The sequence below is a fragment of the Strix aluco genome, chromosome 21, assembly GCF_031877795.1.
Source record: "Strix aluco isolate bStrAlu1 chromosome 21, bStrAlu1.hap1, whole genome shotgun sequence".
NCBI classification, from domain to species: Eukaryota; Metazoa; Chordata; class Aves; order Strigiformes; family Strigidae; genus Strix; species Strix aluco.
This window is the reverse complement of record NC_133951.1, coordinates 10,999,580-11,017,510: the sequence shown is the minus strand read 5'-3', so window position 1 is coordinate 11,017,510 and position 17,931 is coordinate 10,999,580. Positions and strand designations below refer to the sequence as shown.

At 38.8% G+C, this 17,931-nt stretch overlaps 1 protein-coding gene across 1 annotated transcript; it reads left to right on the top strand.

The window, feature by feature from the left end:
- The first annotated feature begins 791 nt into the window (after window positions 1–791).
- On the top strand, window positions 792–14,805 carry NOL11 (nucleolar protein 11). The gene is made up of 18 exons (XM_074847063.1): window positions 792–950; window positions 2,166–2,279; window positions 3,149–3,205; window positions 3,808–3,953; window positions 4,218–4,275; window positions 4,830–4,968; window positions 5,365–5,562; window positions 6,265–6,341; window positions 7,072–7,195; window positions 7,867–7,970; window positions 8,242–8,319; window positions 9,104–9,288; window positions 9,545–9,670; window positions 10,598–10,819; window positions 11,343–11,421; window positions 12,486–12,578; window positions 12,875–12,982; window positions 13,290–14,805. The coding sequence occupies exons 1-18, from the start codon at window positions 801–803 to the stop codon at window positions 13,401–13,403; spliced, it is 2,172 nt and encodes a 723-aa protein (XP_074703164.1). The 5' UTR covers window positions 792–800; the 3' UTR covers window positions 13,404–14,805.
- The last annotated feature ends 3,126 nt before the right edge of the window (window positions 14,806–17,931 follow it).

The window sequence follows — 17,931 nt, the reverse complement described above, 5'->3', positions numbered from 1 at the left end:
ACCCAGCTAATGGTCAGGCCTGACCTCGTTTGTTGTTGGTTTGGTTTGACTTGATGGTTTTTACAGTTTGGGCTTGTACTGGTACGGCTTCATTAAACTTTGCCCACAAACAAAAATACTAACGCATGAAAATACGTTACAAATCGGTTAAAAACCTGAACCTGATCCTACCGCTATTAGAATTGGTGGAGTTGGCTTCTGCTCTTGCAGAGGGAAAAAATTCCACCCTTCATTCTTTACAAAAATGAGGCATCTCATAGGGCAGAAATACATTTAATTAAAGCAGCCTTAAAATCAGCAACGTTTTGTTACGTAGATGGAAAACTACAGAAGCCTTTTATCTAATGTCCCTGCGCTAATCTGAACCGCCACCTCTCCTGCAGGACCAGCGGTGCGAATGGCCGTGGAAATGATCCGAAATACACTGGAAACAACTAAAAAGAAATCCTAAATGCCGCTGGCAGTCCCGCTTTGTAAGGGTGTTCTGAAAAATGAATGGCTCTTCTTCGATTTTACAATAGTTAAAATACCCAGAACGCGCCGTCTCTTTCTGTCCTCTGCAAACGCCCGCCGGCAAAACCTCCCACACCCTCGCGGACTGTCGGTCCCGACTTGGCAGCGCACCCACCCGCGACACGACCCCCACACCCCCCCTCCCCACCGTGGGTGCCCGGAAACTCCCGATCGGCCTCGGCCGTTTCCGCCGTTCCGCCGCCGCGGCCGCGGTGCATGCGCAGTGTGCCCCCCCCACACACACACACACCCCCGCCAAGTCTCGCGAGAGTTGGCGGCTGGCGAAGATGGCGGCGCTGTGCGAGAGCTTCACGCTGTGCGGGTTGGGGCCCGGCGGTGGCCTCGGCCTCGGCGGCGGCCTCCTGGCGCTGGAGCCGGGCCCCGACCCCGACCACGTCCTGCTCACCGACCGCGGCAGGACGGCCACGCTCTTCAAGGTGACAGCGCAGCCCGGCCCCGGCCGCCTGTCCTCGGGACACGGCGCTGCCGCCGGCCTGTGGGGGGAGGTCCCCGGGCAGGGCCGCGGGGCCGCTCTCCCTCCTGCCCCGGCCTGCGCGGGGGGCGGCTGGGCCCGGCTGGCCCCAGGCACCCCCGGCCCGGCCCCAGGCTGGCGGCGGGGGGCGCTCCCGGCCCGGCCCTGCCCCGCTCACCTGCGCTCTCCCGCGGCCCCCCGGCCTGCCAGCGGGCGGGCGTCGGCTTAGGCGGTTGCTTGCGCATTTCTCCGTTTGCTGGTTTCCTCCCTCCATTCCCCGCCCCAAGAAATACTTGTGTCCCGAAGCTGCAGGGTCTGCGACGTTTCCTTACCGTAGCCAGGGTGACAGGCGTTTTGTCCGGCTGTCTTGGTGACATGCGTTTTGTCCAGCTGTCTTGTGTCAGCTGCCTTCCTGTTGGCTGGAAGAGGAAAGATTTTTAGTCTGCAGCATTTGAAACTCAAAAGCTGTTAGTGTATGCATATATTTCAGTAGACCATAGTAAGAAACGTCAGGAAAATATTTGGGTTTCTATCTTTAACTGGCCTTCACCTTCATGGCGCTTAGGGATTGTATCTTAGTGGATTCATGATACAACCTCCTTTGGGTTGTTTAGTGCCACTGCCAAGACCATACATGAGAACATGAATATGTTGGTAAATATGCCCAGTGTAGCTCTAGGCTGAGGAGAGGGGGTGGAGAACCCTCAGAGCAGCCAGAATTAAATCATACATAACGTGAGTTTAGACAGTGAAATTCATTGCTCTTGGTCTCAGTAACTTACACTGAAATAGGAAAAGCGTGGCTCTCTGCATGATTGTATTAGTAAAGGTAACCTGCACTAGTGGTTAACAGTAATACCTTCACTTTGGAAAAGCCATGCATCATACCTGTGCTTCGTGACATAAGTCCACCTGACTATCACAGCTCAAAGTTACTTCTCCTGTGAAAAGAAGTAATTTCTAATTAATGTGGAGTTCCTCCATGTTATTCTGAAATTTTTGGTATTAAAGTCAGAGACAGGAACGCTCAAGCAGAAGTTTTGAGTATAGCAGTTTCCATGTGTTCATATTCTCATTCAAATCAGACGGAGCTACCTTGCGTTTCCTTTCTGTCATGAGAAGAACCCCCCATGTGTGCTGTGCTCTGTTTTAACTACAGTCTCTCTGTTCTGACTCTTAGGTTTCAGACCAGAAGCCACTGGGTTGTTGGTCAGTTAAACACGGGCAGATTATCACGTGTCCAGTTGTATGCAACTTTGAAACTCATGAATATGTAGCTGTTCATGATGACAAGGTGAGGTCCTTTATCTTAAAGGGAAAAAAAGGATGTAGTGAGTCTTCCCAGGGAATGTAGATAGGGAGGAAATAAGCAGTGCAAGATCTGTGGCTAAATGTAAACGCACGGAGCTCCCGACACCCTCAGGTCGTCTCTGCTCTCTGAGGGGAGGGGGACGTGCAGTTCTGGGACTGCACAGTGTGTTCCTTTGTCAGTGAGGTGAAGATAATCTGTGCCGAGCACCAGGTGTTCAGTGGCCTTTTAAAAACTGAAGCACTCTCAGTGCAGAATGCCTCATGCGTACATTCTCAGAGGGTAAGTTATTTCTCATGTTGCGGGCTGGTTGGCATTTAGCATGATTATTGTGCCGAAATGGTTAAGATAGTTCATACCTGCATCCTGGTTTCTCTGCTCATATTTTACAGTTAAACATTTCCTGTTTGTGTACTTGTGGTGTGTGCTCAGCACATGCTGAACCTTTAGCTTTTTTTTAAGTGTTGTTTATGAAATATCATTCCTGACTTTTCACTGTTCTCCTTGAAACATTCTCTTCCCGATCAGGTCACCTGTATCTTAATCTGTCTCCAGCACTTTGATCCACTGTCATTTAGAATTCTGCTGTATCTTTTTCCTTAACCTTACTCCTTCCTATTCTTTCTTTCCAAGTCAGGATTCCTAAGCTTGCTTTGTATTCCTGTTGTCTCTGCTTCAGCTTCTTCCCCTGCAAACTTCCCCTGGGTCAGATTCCACTAAGGTTACTGTGAATACTTTCTGTATGTTTTCCTCCTGTGTTTCAGTGATGTGCAATTAATTGCTAGAATTTTGTGTGCTGAGAAGTCTATATGTTACTGTTTTATTGTGCTTAAAAAATGATGCTTCTCTTAAAGGTTTTAAGAATATGGAAGAACCAAGATATTAACTTGGACAAAGTATTTAAAGCAACGGTAAGTCTCTTAGGTATGTTCACTTTTATGTTAATGTTCTGAATCCTGGTGGAGGGAAGAGATGCTAATTTTCATAGTACTAGTAATATTACACTTTAGCTGACCGTTGTCTTAACCTGCGCTTCATGATATTCTGGAATATTGCAAGGAGTCCACTTGGACCGAGAGACTTATCGTCAAAGTATTACTCTTAAAATGATTCGTATCCCAAGTCCAAAGTTTCAGAGGACTTTCTTTAAAGATGGTGAATGATGTTTGAGTATAGATTTTCCTGTTCCGCTGGTGGTTGTGTTAAACAACACTTTGTGTAACGCTGTATAACAGTTGTTTGAACTCCTTACCCTCCATTACATTTTTGTGATGTGATTCAGAAATGTGATGCTCACCGGGACACTTTCCTGGCTTTTTATTGGGTAGTGATTTGCGATATTTGTAGCGTTTCAGAAAACTGGCAGCTACTAGGCCTTCATTATTAGGAATCTTACAGGTTCATCATTGTTCTGTTACTTGTTTATTGAAAGAACTCAAAAAGAATCACAGATAAAACACTTGGCTTTCAAGGTAATGTACTGAAGAACATAGAATTATTTTTTTCTCTGTAGCTTTCAGCTGATGTGTACAGAATACATTCACTACCCAATGGAGGGCCAGTGGTACTATTCAAAGGAGGTGGTGTTCGAACTTTAGATGTCCTTTTGGAAGCCCCACAACAAGAAATTGAAAATGTTATCTCAGATGAAGTCATCAAGTAAGTGCCACAGCTTTATGAAGCCTGCTTCTTGCTCAGAGAAATTGATGATGAAAGGTGTTCCCTTTTTTGAGGGGATAGGGGAGAAATCTGAAGACCAAGATCTTGGGGTTGGGTTTCTTTTTTTCCTGACACATTGTTTTTAAAAACTTAGAATTATTTATACAGATATACTAAAAATAAGAGACTGCCTAAGGAACAGTGTTATGACTTTAGGTATAGTGCTAGAATTTAGAAGACATTCATACAGCTTTCTGGTTTTAGGTGGAGTGAAGCTTTTATGGAAGGTCAACAACCTGTCTTAATTTTCACTACTGAGAAAGTGAGTTGAATACTTTTTTTTAAAACTTTCATAGCAACAAATCTAAGTGTTTTTTCTAAAATCCATCACCTGTTTCATTGGACTGTAAGAGCTTTTAGTGAAATCATTATCCTGACTTAATCAATACCCTATATATGTATTGTTTCTGATAAAGCAGTTAAATTGAAGTTGTGTTGCTTTCAGGGCTGAGGAGCCTGGCTCTTAGAACTTCAGAGAATAATTAAGATTAAATACAGTAGACGATTGTGTGACTCTTCATTGCCCTCAAATACTTGCTTATTGTGAAAAACATTAAAAAGGATTTATGTTTTTAAAAAAATCTATTATGCATGAATCTGACTTTATTGAAATGCTTCTTCCTGAGAATCCATTCGTTTCATCAAATCAGAATTTCCTTTATGTGCTTGAGTCTGCAAACTTTTCTGAATTAGGCTGTATGTCCTATAGAAAACACACATTCCTAATTTTGCTTAACATTAAAGTTAAGCAGCACTGATATCTGAATTTCTATTTCTTTGTGTAAATTAAAGGAAAACTTTTCTTTTTTGTTTTAGGATGGGGATTTTTTTGTCTACGTACAGAAACTTAAGATGAATAGTCTACACAAATATAAGCTTGAACAACAGGAATTATCTAAACCACTGAGTTTCATGGCATACATAAAAAAGCAAATAATCACACTTCTGTGTTTGTGTAAGTTATATTTTCTGATGGGATGTGATAATAAAGCAAAGAATTGTATGGAAGAACATAAAATGTTGGTATTTATGAATTACTGTTTAATGTTTCTCGCTCTTTAAACTGTCTGAAACAGCTAGTGGTAGGAATAGTAATTAAATCTTCCTGGTACTTTAATGTCTGCAAAGGCTGACTGTTCCTAAATGTTATGACTTGTACCGTGCAGATCTCGTGCTAGCTATGCTTTTATTTTGCTGCTTTGCATCATAACATGTCCTTCAAATATCCTGTATTATTTCTTCTTTCAGCACTCACTGGATCTTGTTCTCTTTGATGTCCTCTTGCCATATCATATCAAATAGTTTTTCCACAATAACAGATGATAAAAGCGTCATCACTTTTCTTTGACAGATTCCAATGACTCTGTGTATAAGGTTCTGATACCTCTGCAGCAAAATACTGAAGAGGAAGAGCAAATTTTGCCCAAGTCACTACTACTAAACCTTTCAGTATCTGGAAGTGTTCTAAAAGGAACTTCTTTTGTTGTTCTTGATAAAGACCACGTCGCAGTATTAGGAAGACTAGCTGTGTCTGGTGAAGAATCCAAAGGTAACTTGGAAAATCAGATTAAGATGTTGTAAGGTCTAAAATTTCCTTAGGAAATAGCAGGAAATAGTGCAAATAAAATGATAATGGCTCTCGAAACTAGTACGTAGTTGAGCGGTGCCGTTCAGAGCACTAGCCAAAAGATGACCTTTAGCAGTGAACTGCAGCGTGGGTTGCAGGACTGCACTCGCTGTTGTTTCAGTATTTGCTGTTACGGTGTTTGCGAAGCAGTTGAGAAGAAGCAGCAAGAGAACTCATGGATGGAGGGGATTTGAAAGGAGGACTTGGACACTTGTAAAAGGACCTATGCAGGGAAACAGACCTAATGTCCTCTAAGAAATGGGTGTCTAAAATAAGTGAAACAAACACTTGAGGCTCATGCCTAAATTTCTAAAGTGTAGGATCATTGAAATTTAAGCTACCGAACACAGCATTTTATAGCAAAATGTTCTTCCTGACTGGAAGCCACACTGGCTGCTGTCCCTCCTGCCACAGCTTCTTGGTTAAAGCTCTTGAAAACTAACTCATCTTCAGATATTTTTCTTGAGATCTAACCAGAATGACTTAACTCCTAATATTGAATACATTACTAACTGAGCTATTTTGAAACAGTTATTTCTATTTCCTCAGGTGTTTTTAACTGAAAGTAGCAAAGGCAAATGTAACATTTTTGGGCACGTAACATCTATCTCTTATTTTCCTTAGAGTGTCTAACAATATGGAATACAAAATTTCAGACATTGCAAACTTCAAAGGAACTACCCCTGGGAACCAGCGGACAAGTAAGCTCAATCTTTAATTTGTGGCTCTTGAGCATTTGGCATGATGTCAGTGAAGAGACTGGTGTGCTTCAGAGTTCTGCTTCTGTCTGGAAGAGCAGCGAATGCCAGATTCTGAAACAAAATTAATATTCACCATTTGATGAGCAATTTTTGTCAGAATATTTAGTGGGAGAATGGTGGCCTATGGCAATTTCTTTGATAACTCATTACCTTCTCATTTCTGATGGTCTTGATTATTTGGTGAGAATGAAGTAGCTAATTAAACAGAAAACCCAGCCAGTATCTATTCTTGTCAGACAATTTACAATTGACAGCCTAAATGATCCCTGCATCTCCCTAGAGTTTCAAGATGTTCAGGTGTCAATTAATAAGTAAACTGACACCTCAGTAATAAATGCACTAGTGCAATAGAACAGCTGATTGGTTTTGTCTTAAAATTGCACAGAGGGAATTTAAAAAATAAAATCATCAAGTGGACTTAATGCCTCGGAGTAGCCGCTGTACTTTAAGAGATCGCTGGAAGATGCTCAACAGAAGGCTTCTTATTTCTGTGTATAAAATCAACAGTTAATGAAGGTCTGCTAACAAGTGTTAAACCTAACAAAAATAATTTAAAATGCTCTGATCACTGACTCTTAGTTGAATTTTGTAGTAGAGTGTTAATCATCAGCTTGTGCAGGAACACACTTCTCTGCTCATCTCATTAATAATATGTTTTAATATTTTGTAGTTGTGGTGTTATGAGGAAAAATTTTTTTTTACTCATGGGAAAGTGCTAACTGTGATTATGTACAAATGTGAAACATCATCCTTGGCAGCTGCTGTGGGAAAGCTCAAGGACAGTCAAACCCCTGGTAAGAATTTTTATAATTGCAGTGAAAAGATCTTGTAAAAGGAAAACTTCTGAAATTGTATAAAAATTCTTTTCATATAGTCCTGTAAAATCATTTTAATCTAAACAGCTTGAAGTAACCTAACACTGTGTTCTGTTCCTAGCTGTTAAATTTACAGTCACGAGAACACCAAAGCACACAAATATCTGAATTTATTGTGGCTTCCCGTAACCTGGGTTGTCATTCAAATACTGGAATAACTGAAAATGCTGGAATGCTAGCTATGAATACTGAAAACAAAATGAAGTGCTGACTCCTATAAATTATTTTCAAAGAGTTTGTGATTAGATGGGTCAGTGTCAAACCTTCATTTGAAAACTTTAGTTTAAAATTGTACTGTCATAGTGTCTTCAATTTAGCATTGCACTGGTAAAATGTTGCAAGTAACGCTCACAATAAATTGTGTAATAAATTATTTCTCTGCCTCCTAGAAGCTAAATGGAAAAACAGTGTGCGGAAAGAGTCATAAAATTACCTGCTGCTGAGCTAAAACTAGAAACTTTCTTGGCATAAAAGGACTGGGATTATACTTCAGAAAATACCTATTAGTATAAGAAGTTGCTGTAATATTCATACTTTAACAAATGTGCTTTAAGTGTTACCTTCATATAGTTTTGGTTTTGTGTCCACAGATGTGTCTTCATTTGTAAACTGGAATACCCTTGAAGATGAAGAGCTGGCAGCTTCCCTTCCATCAGAGCAGCCTGTAGCTCTAAAATCTGAGTCTAGAATGAGTGTAAGTTAGCATCAGGAGCATGTGAGGTTTTTGGTGTGTTTCTCTTGTCTCTTCCCCGTGCTGCCACTTTTACTCTTAAGTGTTTTAGCAGAAGGAAATTTCACATGTATTTGTCACTTATTGTTTCTAATAGTGGAATTGGACTGGCCAGTTACTAATTGTAACCTGTGCAGCAAGTTGACATGTGAAGTTCCCAGTTATCTTGTTTGAAATCCTTAAATATATACCATCTTTTTGGAGCTGAATAATAACTTTAGGTTTTTCTTTATAGTTAAGATCAAAAAGGAACACTGTTGCTAAAGTACAGCCAGACACCTTATCAGTTGGGCAGCTGTTACTAAATCTAAAAGTAAGTAAACCAAATGTTCTAAAGTAGTGTTTTGGATACTCTCAGAATATTGTAGTTGTCTCTTAAGCCGTTTTCTTTTCCCATGACCTGTTGCATGTATCAAGTTGACAAAGATGCCTTAAACAGAGGAGTTGGAGGATATTATAATTATTATTGTGCTGAAATAGTATTTGGACATGATGAAATTAAAGTTTTTGTCATAGGAGTGTGTTCTCTGTGTGAACTGTACAGGGCTTATAATAGCTATCTGAGTTCTGAAAACTTGCACAAATTTGTTATTTTTTAATGAAAATCTATTCTTACAGTAAATAAGGTGGGAGGATTTTTCACCTGAACTCTGCTTTTTTAAGCTTTTTTAGATTCTTATTTATGACTTTAATTTTATTGAAGATATTTTGGATCTAGAAAGTTGGAATACTGAAAATTCCACCAGAAATACAGCAATAAGCTTTTTAGTTCCTTTCTAAAACGTGCTGCAAGTGTTGTGATACTTCCAGTTGCATCCCTTCCTGTGTGAATGTACCTATAGCTCAGCTGTGGCTGGACATCTTGGTAATGTTACTGAAGTAACATTACCTGAGTCCAGAGTGAGTAATTACCCTCATTTGGCTCTTTCATGCTTGAGAGAGAGACTCCCAAAACGCAGAGTGGTGAGGGGTTTTTTGTAAATTTTTTTAGATTGAATTGCAAAATAAGTCTGTTTCTACTCGGTCTAATTAGTAATAGTACAGTTCTCAAACCTATGCCTTGTACTTCTGAGTTGCACAGTATTTGTCATTTTCAGAATGCTTCTACAACTGTATTTGAAGATGAATTGAGACAATTGATGTCAAAAGTACAGATGCCAGATCTCCAAGCCACCATTGGATGTGTAGTAACTGCTCTTATAAACAGATGTAAAACAAATCCAAAGTACTACCCTCGAAATTTCCTGCTACAGATAGTCCAAACCCAAGACTTGTCTTACAGGTGATGATTCTGCATTTTTTAATTGAAGGAATAGTCTTTAAAAACTAAAAAAAAAAAAAGTAGAAATCCAGTCTTTATAAAGCACTCTTGAGTTCCCAGAATTTACTGTTGAAGGTGTTTATGCTTATTTTCTGATGAAGCTGATGCTTCCCAGATGGATTTTTTGGTAAAACAAGATTAATACTTCTACATTAGTTGTCAATGTAGTTTTCAGTGAGTGTGAACTATGCAGCCTATTCATTTCATATTCTTACAGTTTATGTCCAGATTTAATGGCTGTTGCTTTGGAGAAAAAAGACGTGTATCTCTTACAAATCTGCTTACAACGGTTTCCAGATATTCCTGAAGAAATTACTTGTGCTTGCTTGAAAGTATTTTTAAGGTAAGTTGGAATCACTCTTTTTTCTTTTTTTTTTTTTTTCTCCTTCACCAAACCAAGCCCCTTAATAAAAAGCTGTGTGTTGCCAAGACTGGCTTTAATTTTATAGATGAGCAATTAATACTGTGCATTAAAGTCTTAATTCTAAGTACACTGTATGTTGCAGTCTTGCAGACTGACAAGCTTTTTACAAGATGTCTGTTGCATATGTTAATTGTAAAGACTATGTAAATGGTAATTAAATACACATGCCTTCATAACACTGCTGGTTTGAATGGCGTTTGCATCCTTCTACGTGTTGTTACAGCTATCTCTGTGCTGTGCAACAGACTTAACTGGGAACTTACCTGGGGTAAGAAGCCCACAAAAAAAAAACCAACAACAACTAACTCTTGTAAGTTCATGACAAAAATGATTTTTGTATCCCAAAAAGGATGGAGACAACCAAAAGACAAGACTGTTGTAACTGTTCCTTTAGGTTTCCAGAGGAAAAGGGATTCTTTTTTTATTGGAAACACCAGATCTTGTTAATGTCATACCTTAGAATTTTTAAATACTTTATTACTAAATACTAGGAAAATCGTAACTGTCTTATAGGTTGAAGCAGTTCCACTAATGTCAGAATATAATAACAGTCTTGAATGGGGTATAACCTTTAAATCAGCCCATGACAGAATGTCTAATAATATAGTAACTTACATTGTTGGAATAAAAGAGCAGTACCTGTATTGTTCAAGGTTAATAATTACAAAATATTAACTGTTCTCTCATGTCTTTTATTCATTCTGCAAGATTCTATATTTTAGTATATGTTTTTACTTTTATAGTAAGCTTCAGAGAGTTCAGTGTGTACTAGCGTTGGGTTGATGGCATTGTTGATTTTAAAGATAATAATTAAATGTATCAAATGTCTGAAATTTTCTTCTACAGCATTAGTGAAGCCTATCTTCAAAGAATAGATGTGAATCTAGAATCTGTAATCTGTTACATTGATATTGAATTGAACAATAAAGAAGTTAAGACTGAAATTGTAGAAAATGGTTTCAATGTGGAGCTGGAACAGGACATCTGGGATACTAAAATCACAAAGGAAACCCATCTGACGGCTGGTGGTGAATTCTGCCCTGTTGGACCACAGAAGGCAGCATTATTGTATCCTCTGTATGTTTTAATGAAGGAAAGTCAGTGCATTACATGTGATGGGAATGTTTATATTCAGTATTTACTAAAAGACATATCTTCAGTTATTGTTGAAAATTTCTGAAAGTTACAATAAGAGAAGCTCTGATAAGAGATGTTCATACTCAGTAGAAGAATTGTTTAGAATATAAACAGAAACAACTTTTAGAAAGTATCTACACCAATTTAAATTTATATTATTGCAAAAGTGTCATAAAACTATCTATTCAAGAGGAAACAGTGTCAATGATTGTTTCCCTGTTGAAACACACACTAGCTAATTACCTACCTGCAGCAAACAGAATTGTTCAAGCTAACTGTACTCTGATATTTCAGTTGCTGTGTATGTGTCATGGTAGAAATAATGGAGATTCAGAAAGCTGAAATAGGATCTCTCTCAAAGAACCTAGAGGAATATTTTAATTAGAATTTACTTCAGTTTGTAGAAACTGGTATTTTTTTCCTGCAATTTTATTTCCTTAATAGTACTGCACAGAAATGCTATTCTCCATTCTGCTTACAGTGAAACATTTCTTTTGCCTCATCTAAAAAACCTTCCAGCTCAGCAAGCTGTTGTAAGTATATTAAAATAAAAAAGTTTTAAAACCGCTTATTATTTTGGGGGAAGGGAAAGGGAAGAGAGTATTTCAATTGTGTATTAGAAACTTGCCAGTCTTACTGGAGTCTGAATCACAAACTAATGCATGAAAATGAAATTAAAATGCCTAATGAGATTTAATGTTAACGAATGTCACATTTTTCCACATACATATGGAACTTTTATTAATTTCTATAGTCCTTGCTTATGACCCAGTCTGCTTGGAAAATGTTGTTCATATTTTGTTAGCAAGTATAGTACCTTTTCTTGATTTGGATGCTTTTTAAGAAAGGAATGAGACATTCTGATTTAGTCAGTCCCACCAGAAACAGAAGTTTAGAAAATACGAGAAACAAACTGTACGCTGTGTAAAATGCCAAATGTAATACAAATCAAAGTCGAGTATTCAATCTCAGATCCTCTCAGTTTAAAAAAAAAAAACCAAACAACTTCTTTGTACCTCAAAACCTGAAATACAATTTCAAGAACCACATGTACCATAGTACCTGAGCGTATATATGGTTTTCCAGTGATTCAAAAAAACCCCACATCAGAACAAAGCTGATCTTAGCACTGACCCTTGCTTGAAATCCTTGATTTCTTTTTTTGGAGAGAGAAAGAAATCTCTGACTTGTGCTCAGCACAAGATGATGGTGACCTGATTCTGACCAGTAGCAATTTATTGTTGGCTACTGAAAGTGAAACCGGGACTAAAAGTGTTAATGTTGATACAGTTTTTAGCAGAGATCCTAGAAAAGTCGGTGTCTGAATTAAGTTGCACTGACACAAGCACTGGAACAATGATTTATCCCTGAATGTAACTTTATGCTGAATATTGCTGAGAATTTTCAAACACCTAGCTATAGGTGGTATAAGAGAACTATGGAACTTAATCTCAGTGTGTAGTGTACAGGCATCTATGTTGCTTTAAAAAATAAATTTCTAAAAAAAATCCTTACAAGTATTGCTGTGCGCAGGACAAAACTTATCAGCCTATTAAATGTTTGTCCTTTAAAAATATTCTGACTTTTTTACTTTTAGCTGTTTCTCAGGTATTTATACTACCTGTATGTGAAATGCAGTGAAAAAATTAATACCGCTCTTCCCGGAATACGCTGTCCAACTATAAGTCAGGTGAGAAGCTAGTTCTAAGAGCTGTACTTCCTTTGGTTTCTGTGGTGTGTGACTTAGTGAGTAGTTGTGAGTATTAAATCAACTACATTAATTCTATATTGTCTATTAATATAACCTGTGTGAAGCCAAATGTAATGCAACACCTTTTATTACAGGAAAATAAATATACTGCCTTAATATATGAAACCATGCATTTTTGCATTAGAAGTTAATGTTTCAGAGTTCAGCTTTTAAATCAAAATCTGTGTCATTTGCATATCATAAAGTGTAAGTCTACTTTTCTTGTTTATCTTCAGATTATGGATTGGATGTGTTTATTACTTGATGCTCACTTCACAGTTATGGTGATGCTCCCAGAAGCGAAAGGGTTGCTTTCAGACCTGCATAGGTTTGTGAGAGCCCAAGTAAGTTGCATCTTCTGGGATAATAATTTCATTTTAGTATGGATTTAGAATATGGGTGTTAAGGGGGGGGGGGGGGGGGGGGGGGGGCAGGCAATTGCAAATTATATAATAAATCAAATAATGTCTCTTCTCCTCTGTATGTTCCTTCCTGAGCATGAAATGGAAGTTGCCTCTCTTTCTTATTTTGATTTCAAAAGCTGCTATATTTGTTTGGTTTAAATATCTGACTGCAGAACCACAGATAGTTCCACAGCAGGAAAATAATTAAAATTTATTTTACTGTAAATATCTGTGTTTTTCTTTTTAGGTACGGTTCTACTCTGAACTCAACAAGATTGAAGGAAGTTTGCGAGAATTACAAAGACTTAACCACCAGAAAGACCCTCAGACATATTCTATTGAAGTGCTGGAACTTATTTGAATTTTAAATGAATTATTAACACATTTTTTATTGATTCCTTTTATGATGAGGATGTATTAGCACTCCATATTGGGGATGTGAAAAGTTGTTTCTTATGTAGGAGGAGCAGTTACTCTGTAGCTACACGAGAGTTGTAAGTTTGAAATTCGTGTATTAAAAGCTGTGGTTTTGACTGGATGAGAAGCTGGATGCTTGCTTATATTTTCATATATAATTTTGATATGTAATCGTAAGAACATCCTAAAATACCACAGACAAAGAATTAGTAGGATATTTGCAGTAAGGCTTCAACAGATGTTTCATCAAATGAATTGACATTTTTATTCCACTTGCTGCTTAATAGTTGAAGTCTCTGATTAGATTCTTCAGAGTTCTTTTATCTCCACTCACATTATGAACTGTAGATGAACTCGTTTGAGTTTGCTGCTTTGATTTTTCTATTTTTAAGTTGTTTTTACTTTGTCCAAGGATGTCTTTGACATTTACAGACTTATCTTAAACAGGGAAGGAAGCTTAAGTGTAGATACAGTGTTATTACCTAACTCACACTGCTTTCTCTCTTCAGTATGTCATGGTATCACAATTTGTTAGTGTAGCCTTTCATGCTTTCTTTTCCAGTTCAACCAGGTCTCCTTTGAGGCTGCTTTTAAAAAAATAGAAGCGAGGGAGTTGTGTGGCGGTTAGTAGTTAAAATCTTGAATGACAATAATCTAAAGTTGTTTGGATGCATCTCGTATCTGATAAGACCACCTGCATCCAGAAGCTGCCCACAGCTAGGGAGAAGGAAGAGGAACTGGACTCCTCCCTCAAATAAAGAAGCAAAGTGCAGTTATTTAATAGGATGTCTTGTTACAATCTTTATCACAGAAGTTGCCATCAGCTGAAGACAACTGTTTTCTCGAGCAGAGAGACTGCTCCTCTAACGCGTGCTCTTCTCCACAGACTTTCAGAATGGAGTTACTGGATTTCAGCATAATTAGCTGTACTTAAGACTTCTGCTTTAGAAATTTCTGAAGCTTTCTGATGTTGAAAGATTGCATCCGAGATAGTTTCTGCTTTGTAAATACTCATCTCTTGAAATCTTGCCTATATACATTTGAAGCTTTGGGGGAAATTTGGAAGAGGAGCAGAAAAATAACATTCACGTAAAATTTAATGCTGTGGACTTTGGAGTGAGCTTGACGTGACTTTAAGCTGACCATAAAACTGGTAACTGCCAGCACAGCTCAGAGCAAGAACCGTATCTTACCTGTTTGGAGCAAAGAACTCACCTAGATGAAAATAACTCTTTTTGGATAGTGATTTTTCTTAAGCATATGTCACTGGACACAGAGGAGATATCCAGTCTGATTTGGAGCAGAATGTTGGAAATAATTGTTTTAATAAAAGTTTCCTTAACTTTCATCAGCTTTAACTTGCCTGAGAATGAACAACAGCATTTTCTTCCTTTCTCTGGCTAGAGCTAGAACACAAGATTATTGTGGCTGAAGTGCAGAACTTACTGGACTTTGGCTTTATGACTTTGAAACAGCTGCACACAGTTCAAAGCCTTAAGGCTCTTTGGAAGTTGACATGTTCTAGTTGTATATACTGTTATCAGAGGTCAGTACCACATGTATGTCAAAGTAAAATTTAAAAAACACTACACTGGGTAGCTGAAGAATCGTACAGAGGGGTACTTGGCACTGGCAGTAGTTGCTCTTGATTTTTCTGAACAAGGAAACATCTCCAATTTAAAATAACATTCTTGCCTACATTAGTGTTTGTTTTCTACAAGTACTTTTTTCAAAGAGTGAACACCTCAACTTCAGTGAACCTCATCTATACTGCTTGTTCTATACAGCTTGAATTTTCGCATTTCAAAGTATATCTTAGCTTTAGATTTGACTGTCTCTTTAAAAAAAAAAACCTAAAGTTTAATGAAAGCAACACTTGTTTGAAGATACTACAGGTATAAGCATCTACTGAATTGTGCTTCTGGTTCAGTGTTCAGTTAAAACAGACTTATAAGCTACTTGTGGGACTGAATATTCATCTGAATGAAAGCTCATCTGAGATAGGGGAAAATGGAACAGGCATAATGCTACATTTCCTGAGGTCTAGTATAAAATGGGTGGCTGGGGACAGAGGCCTTCAGAGAAGACACATCAGTACATGTTCAGAATAGCAAATAAGATGTTAAAAACTTCATTTTACTAATAATGTGATTGAATATTAATATAATTCAGCATATCAGTATATCGATATAGTTTGGTTTTCATCATACTAAATAAAATGATAGTATATTGAATTACACCACCAAAATTTATGTATGCCCTTGGTTCCTAAGACTGACTTTATTTAGTCTACAGCTAGGCTCTAGTCTAACATTACTCAGCAACACTGTGGTGTCTTATAAATGTACATGTCACTGATTCTAGAGCTGAATACTCAAATTCAGTGCCTAATACATGTTATGAAATAATTTGGAGGGAAGAACTGGACAAAAGCAGCTCAATAATTTAAGCAAGAGCATATGCTCACTTGTTATGAATGCCATCCAGCTGTAGGGTCTTAAGTTTTTTCCCTTACTCTTGGAGAAAGGAACCCATCCAGACAACAGCTTGGAACAACTAGGCTATTCATCTTCTCCAAAGTGCCTTTTGAAAGGAGTCTTTCTCTCCATCTGTCTTGAGTATGGAGGCAGTGTAGGGCCTCCTACCTAAAATTCCTCTTCCTGCTCTACTCAATTCACTTACAAATATGCTTATTTAACTATACCAGCAGACTCAAAATAGGAACTTCATGTTCCTAATGGAGATACATTTTGTTCTTGGAAGTGGACAGGGGTAGGTGAGTAGGTTAAGGGGTTAGGGTTGATTTCTCTGTACTGAGCTAAGCTGTGTGTTGGAAAGGAATAATCATAGTCCTGACTCTGAAAGTTAACATACCTCTCTAATACATCCATTTCTCCACCTATAAAATAAAAATTCTTTATGTCTTATTCAGTGAGCACTTCCACATCGACAAGTGATAAATCTTAAATAAGAGATGGGATTAAGAGACAAGGTATTCTGGTTCACACTATTCAAAAGCAAATGATTCTTAGCACCTTTGATCTACTACAGCCACACAATATCCACAGTAGAGATGTTAATACTCATAATGCTACAGGCTCTGTGAATATTAGTGCAGAAGATACACCAGATACCTTTGCTAGATTCTCAACGATGTTTAGATGGCAGAATTCACAGGTGTTTTTTCCAAGATCACAAAGGGAGATAGTGAAATAAGTACCTCAAAACATGTATCTGTGTATTTGTGTGTTTAAAGAGTCACCACAATCCTTTGCACCCTTGTAAGAGATTACAAAAATTAGCCTGACATAAGCAATCTAAAGCTAACTGAAAGATTCAGAACACAAATTGAGTATAAAGGTGTAAGCGGGGTTAGGCAATGTTGTCTACTACTGTTGCTGTGTCTGTATCGTACTGTGTCTAGAACATGGCTCTGAGCCTGTGCAGCTGCACCACTGAATATAAAAGAGTGCAAATGAATATAAAAGAGATGCAGATAAAAAGCTGGATGTAAGAGTGCAAATTGGGCTAAACCCTGCTGCCTGGTGCCATTGTGACAGTGTTGCATGCTTGACACTGCGGCAGGTTTGTGGGTTTAATGAGGTTCTCAGCCTGAGCAACAAGTTCATGAACAAAAGGCACTTCAAAAATCACTATAGAAGAATGCAAATTAAATTACACACTGGACATGTAACTGGCATGCTTATGCCATGACCAGTCTTGGGTTGTACATCATACAGAACCATAAGCAAGGGCCTGAGAGAAAATGAAAATGTGAACACACTTACTTGCTGATGCTAGGACTTCAGACTCTCTGGCATCCCAAAGCTGTGTAGATTTAGCAATGAAAGAGGGCTGGTTTTAAGAAATGCAAGACGTTTGCATGCCTTGGGCTGGCTTTCAATTTGTATTGCTTTTGCTCAGGAAACTGATACCCTGAATTCAAGTGGTGGCATTAGAAACCCGACAGGGCAATTGGTTTATGTAGATTTTTAGCCCTCCGGGGGCTCTGGCAAATGGGAAAACAAGGGAGAATACAAAATAGATTAAGCCCATCTTCGTTGCATAGTGAACTGCAGACACAGCAGTTCAGAGAAAGTAGATGGACAAAAATGCAAATGGTGGGGCCTTACGTGATCTCCTCAGTCTATTTTGCTTTATCACGACCCTGGCTAGGTAATGGTGAGCTGCAAGAGGGTTTTAATTTTTACATAATGGGTGAAAATTTAAAACACGGCAAGAGATGAATATAGCAGTGGTCAAGGGGTGCTGCTTGGCGCTGTGGGGGCGGGCGGCCGCCGCCTCAGCGCGGTGAAGGAGGGAACTCGCTCCTGAGGGGAGACCTGTTGGCTCTCGTTTTGGCGGGCGCTGCGGCGGGGGGGGTGGAAGAGCCCCGTGATGAGCCCCTGCCCGGGGTGGAGGGGGGGCAGAGCCCGTCGCCTACCTGCGCTCACAGCTGTCCCCTGCAGGGG

Bases quoted from the DNA above. Each gene is read 5' to 3' on its own strand.
- NOL11 (XM_074847063.1), top strand. From the start codon at position 801: ATGGCGGCGCTGTGCGAGAGCTTCACGCTGTGCGGGTTGGGGCCCGGC. The intron at 951-2,165 runs GTGACAGCGCAG...TCTGACTCTTAG, and splicing joins GGACGGCCACGCTCTTCAAG to GTTTCAGACCAGAAGCCACT. The intron at 7,196-7,866 runs GTAAGAATTTTT...TTGTGTCCACAG, and splicing joins CAAGGACAGTCAAACCCCTG to ATGTGTCTTCATTTGTAAAC.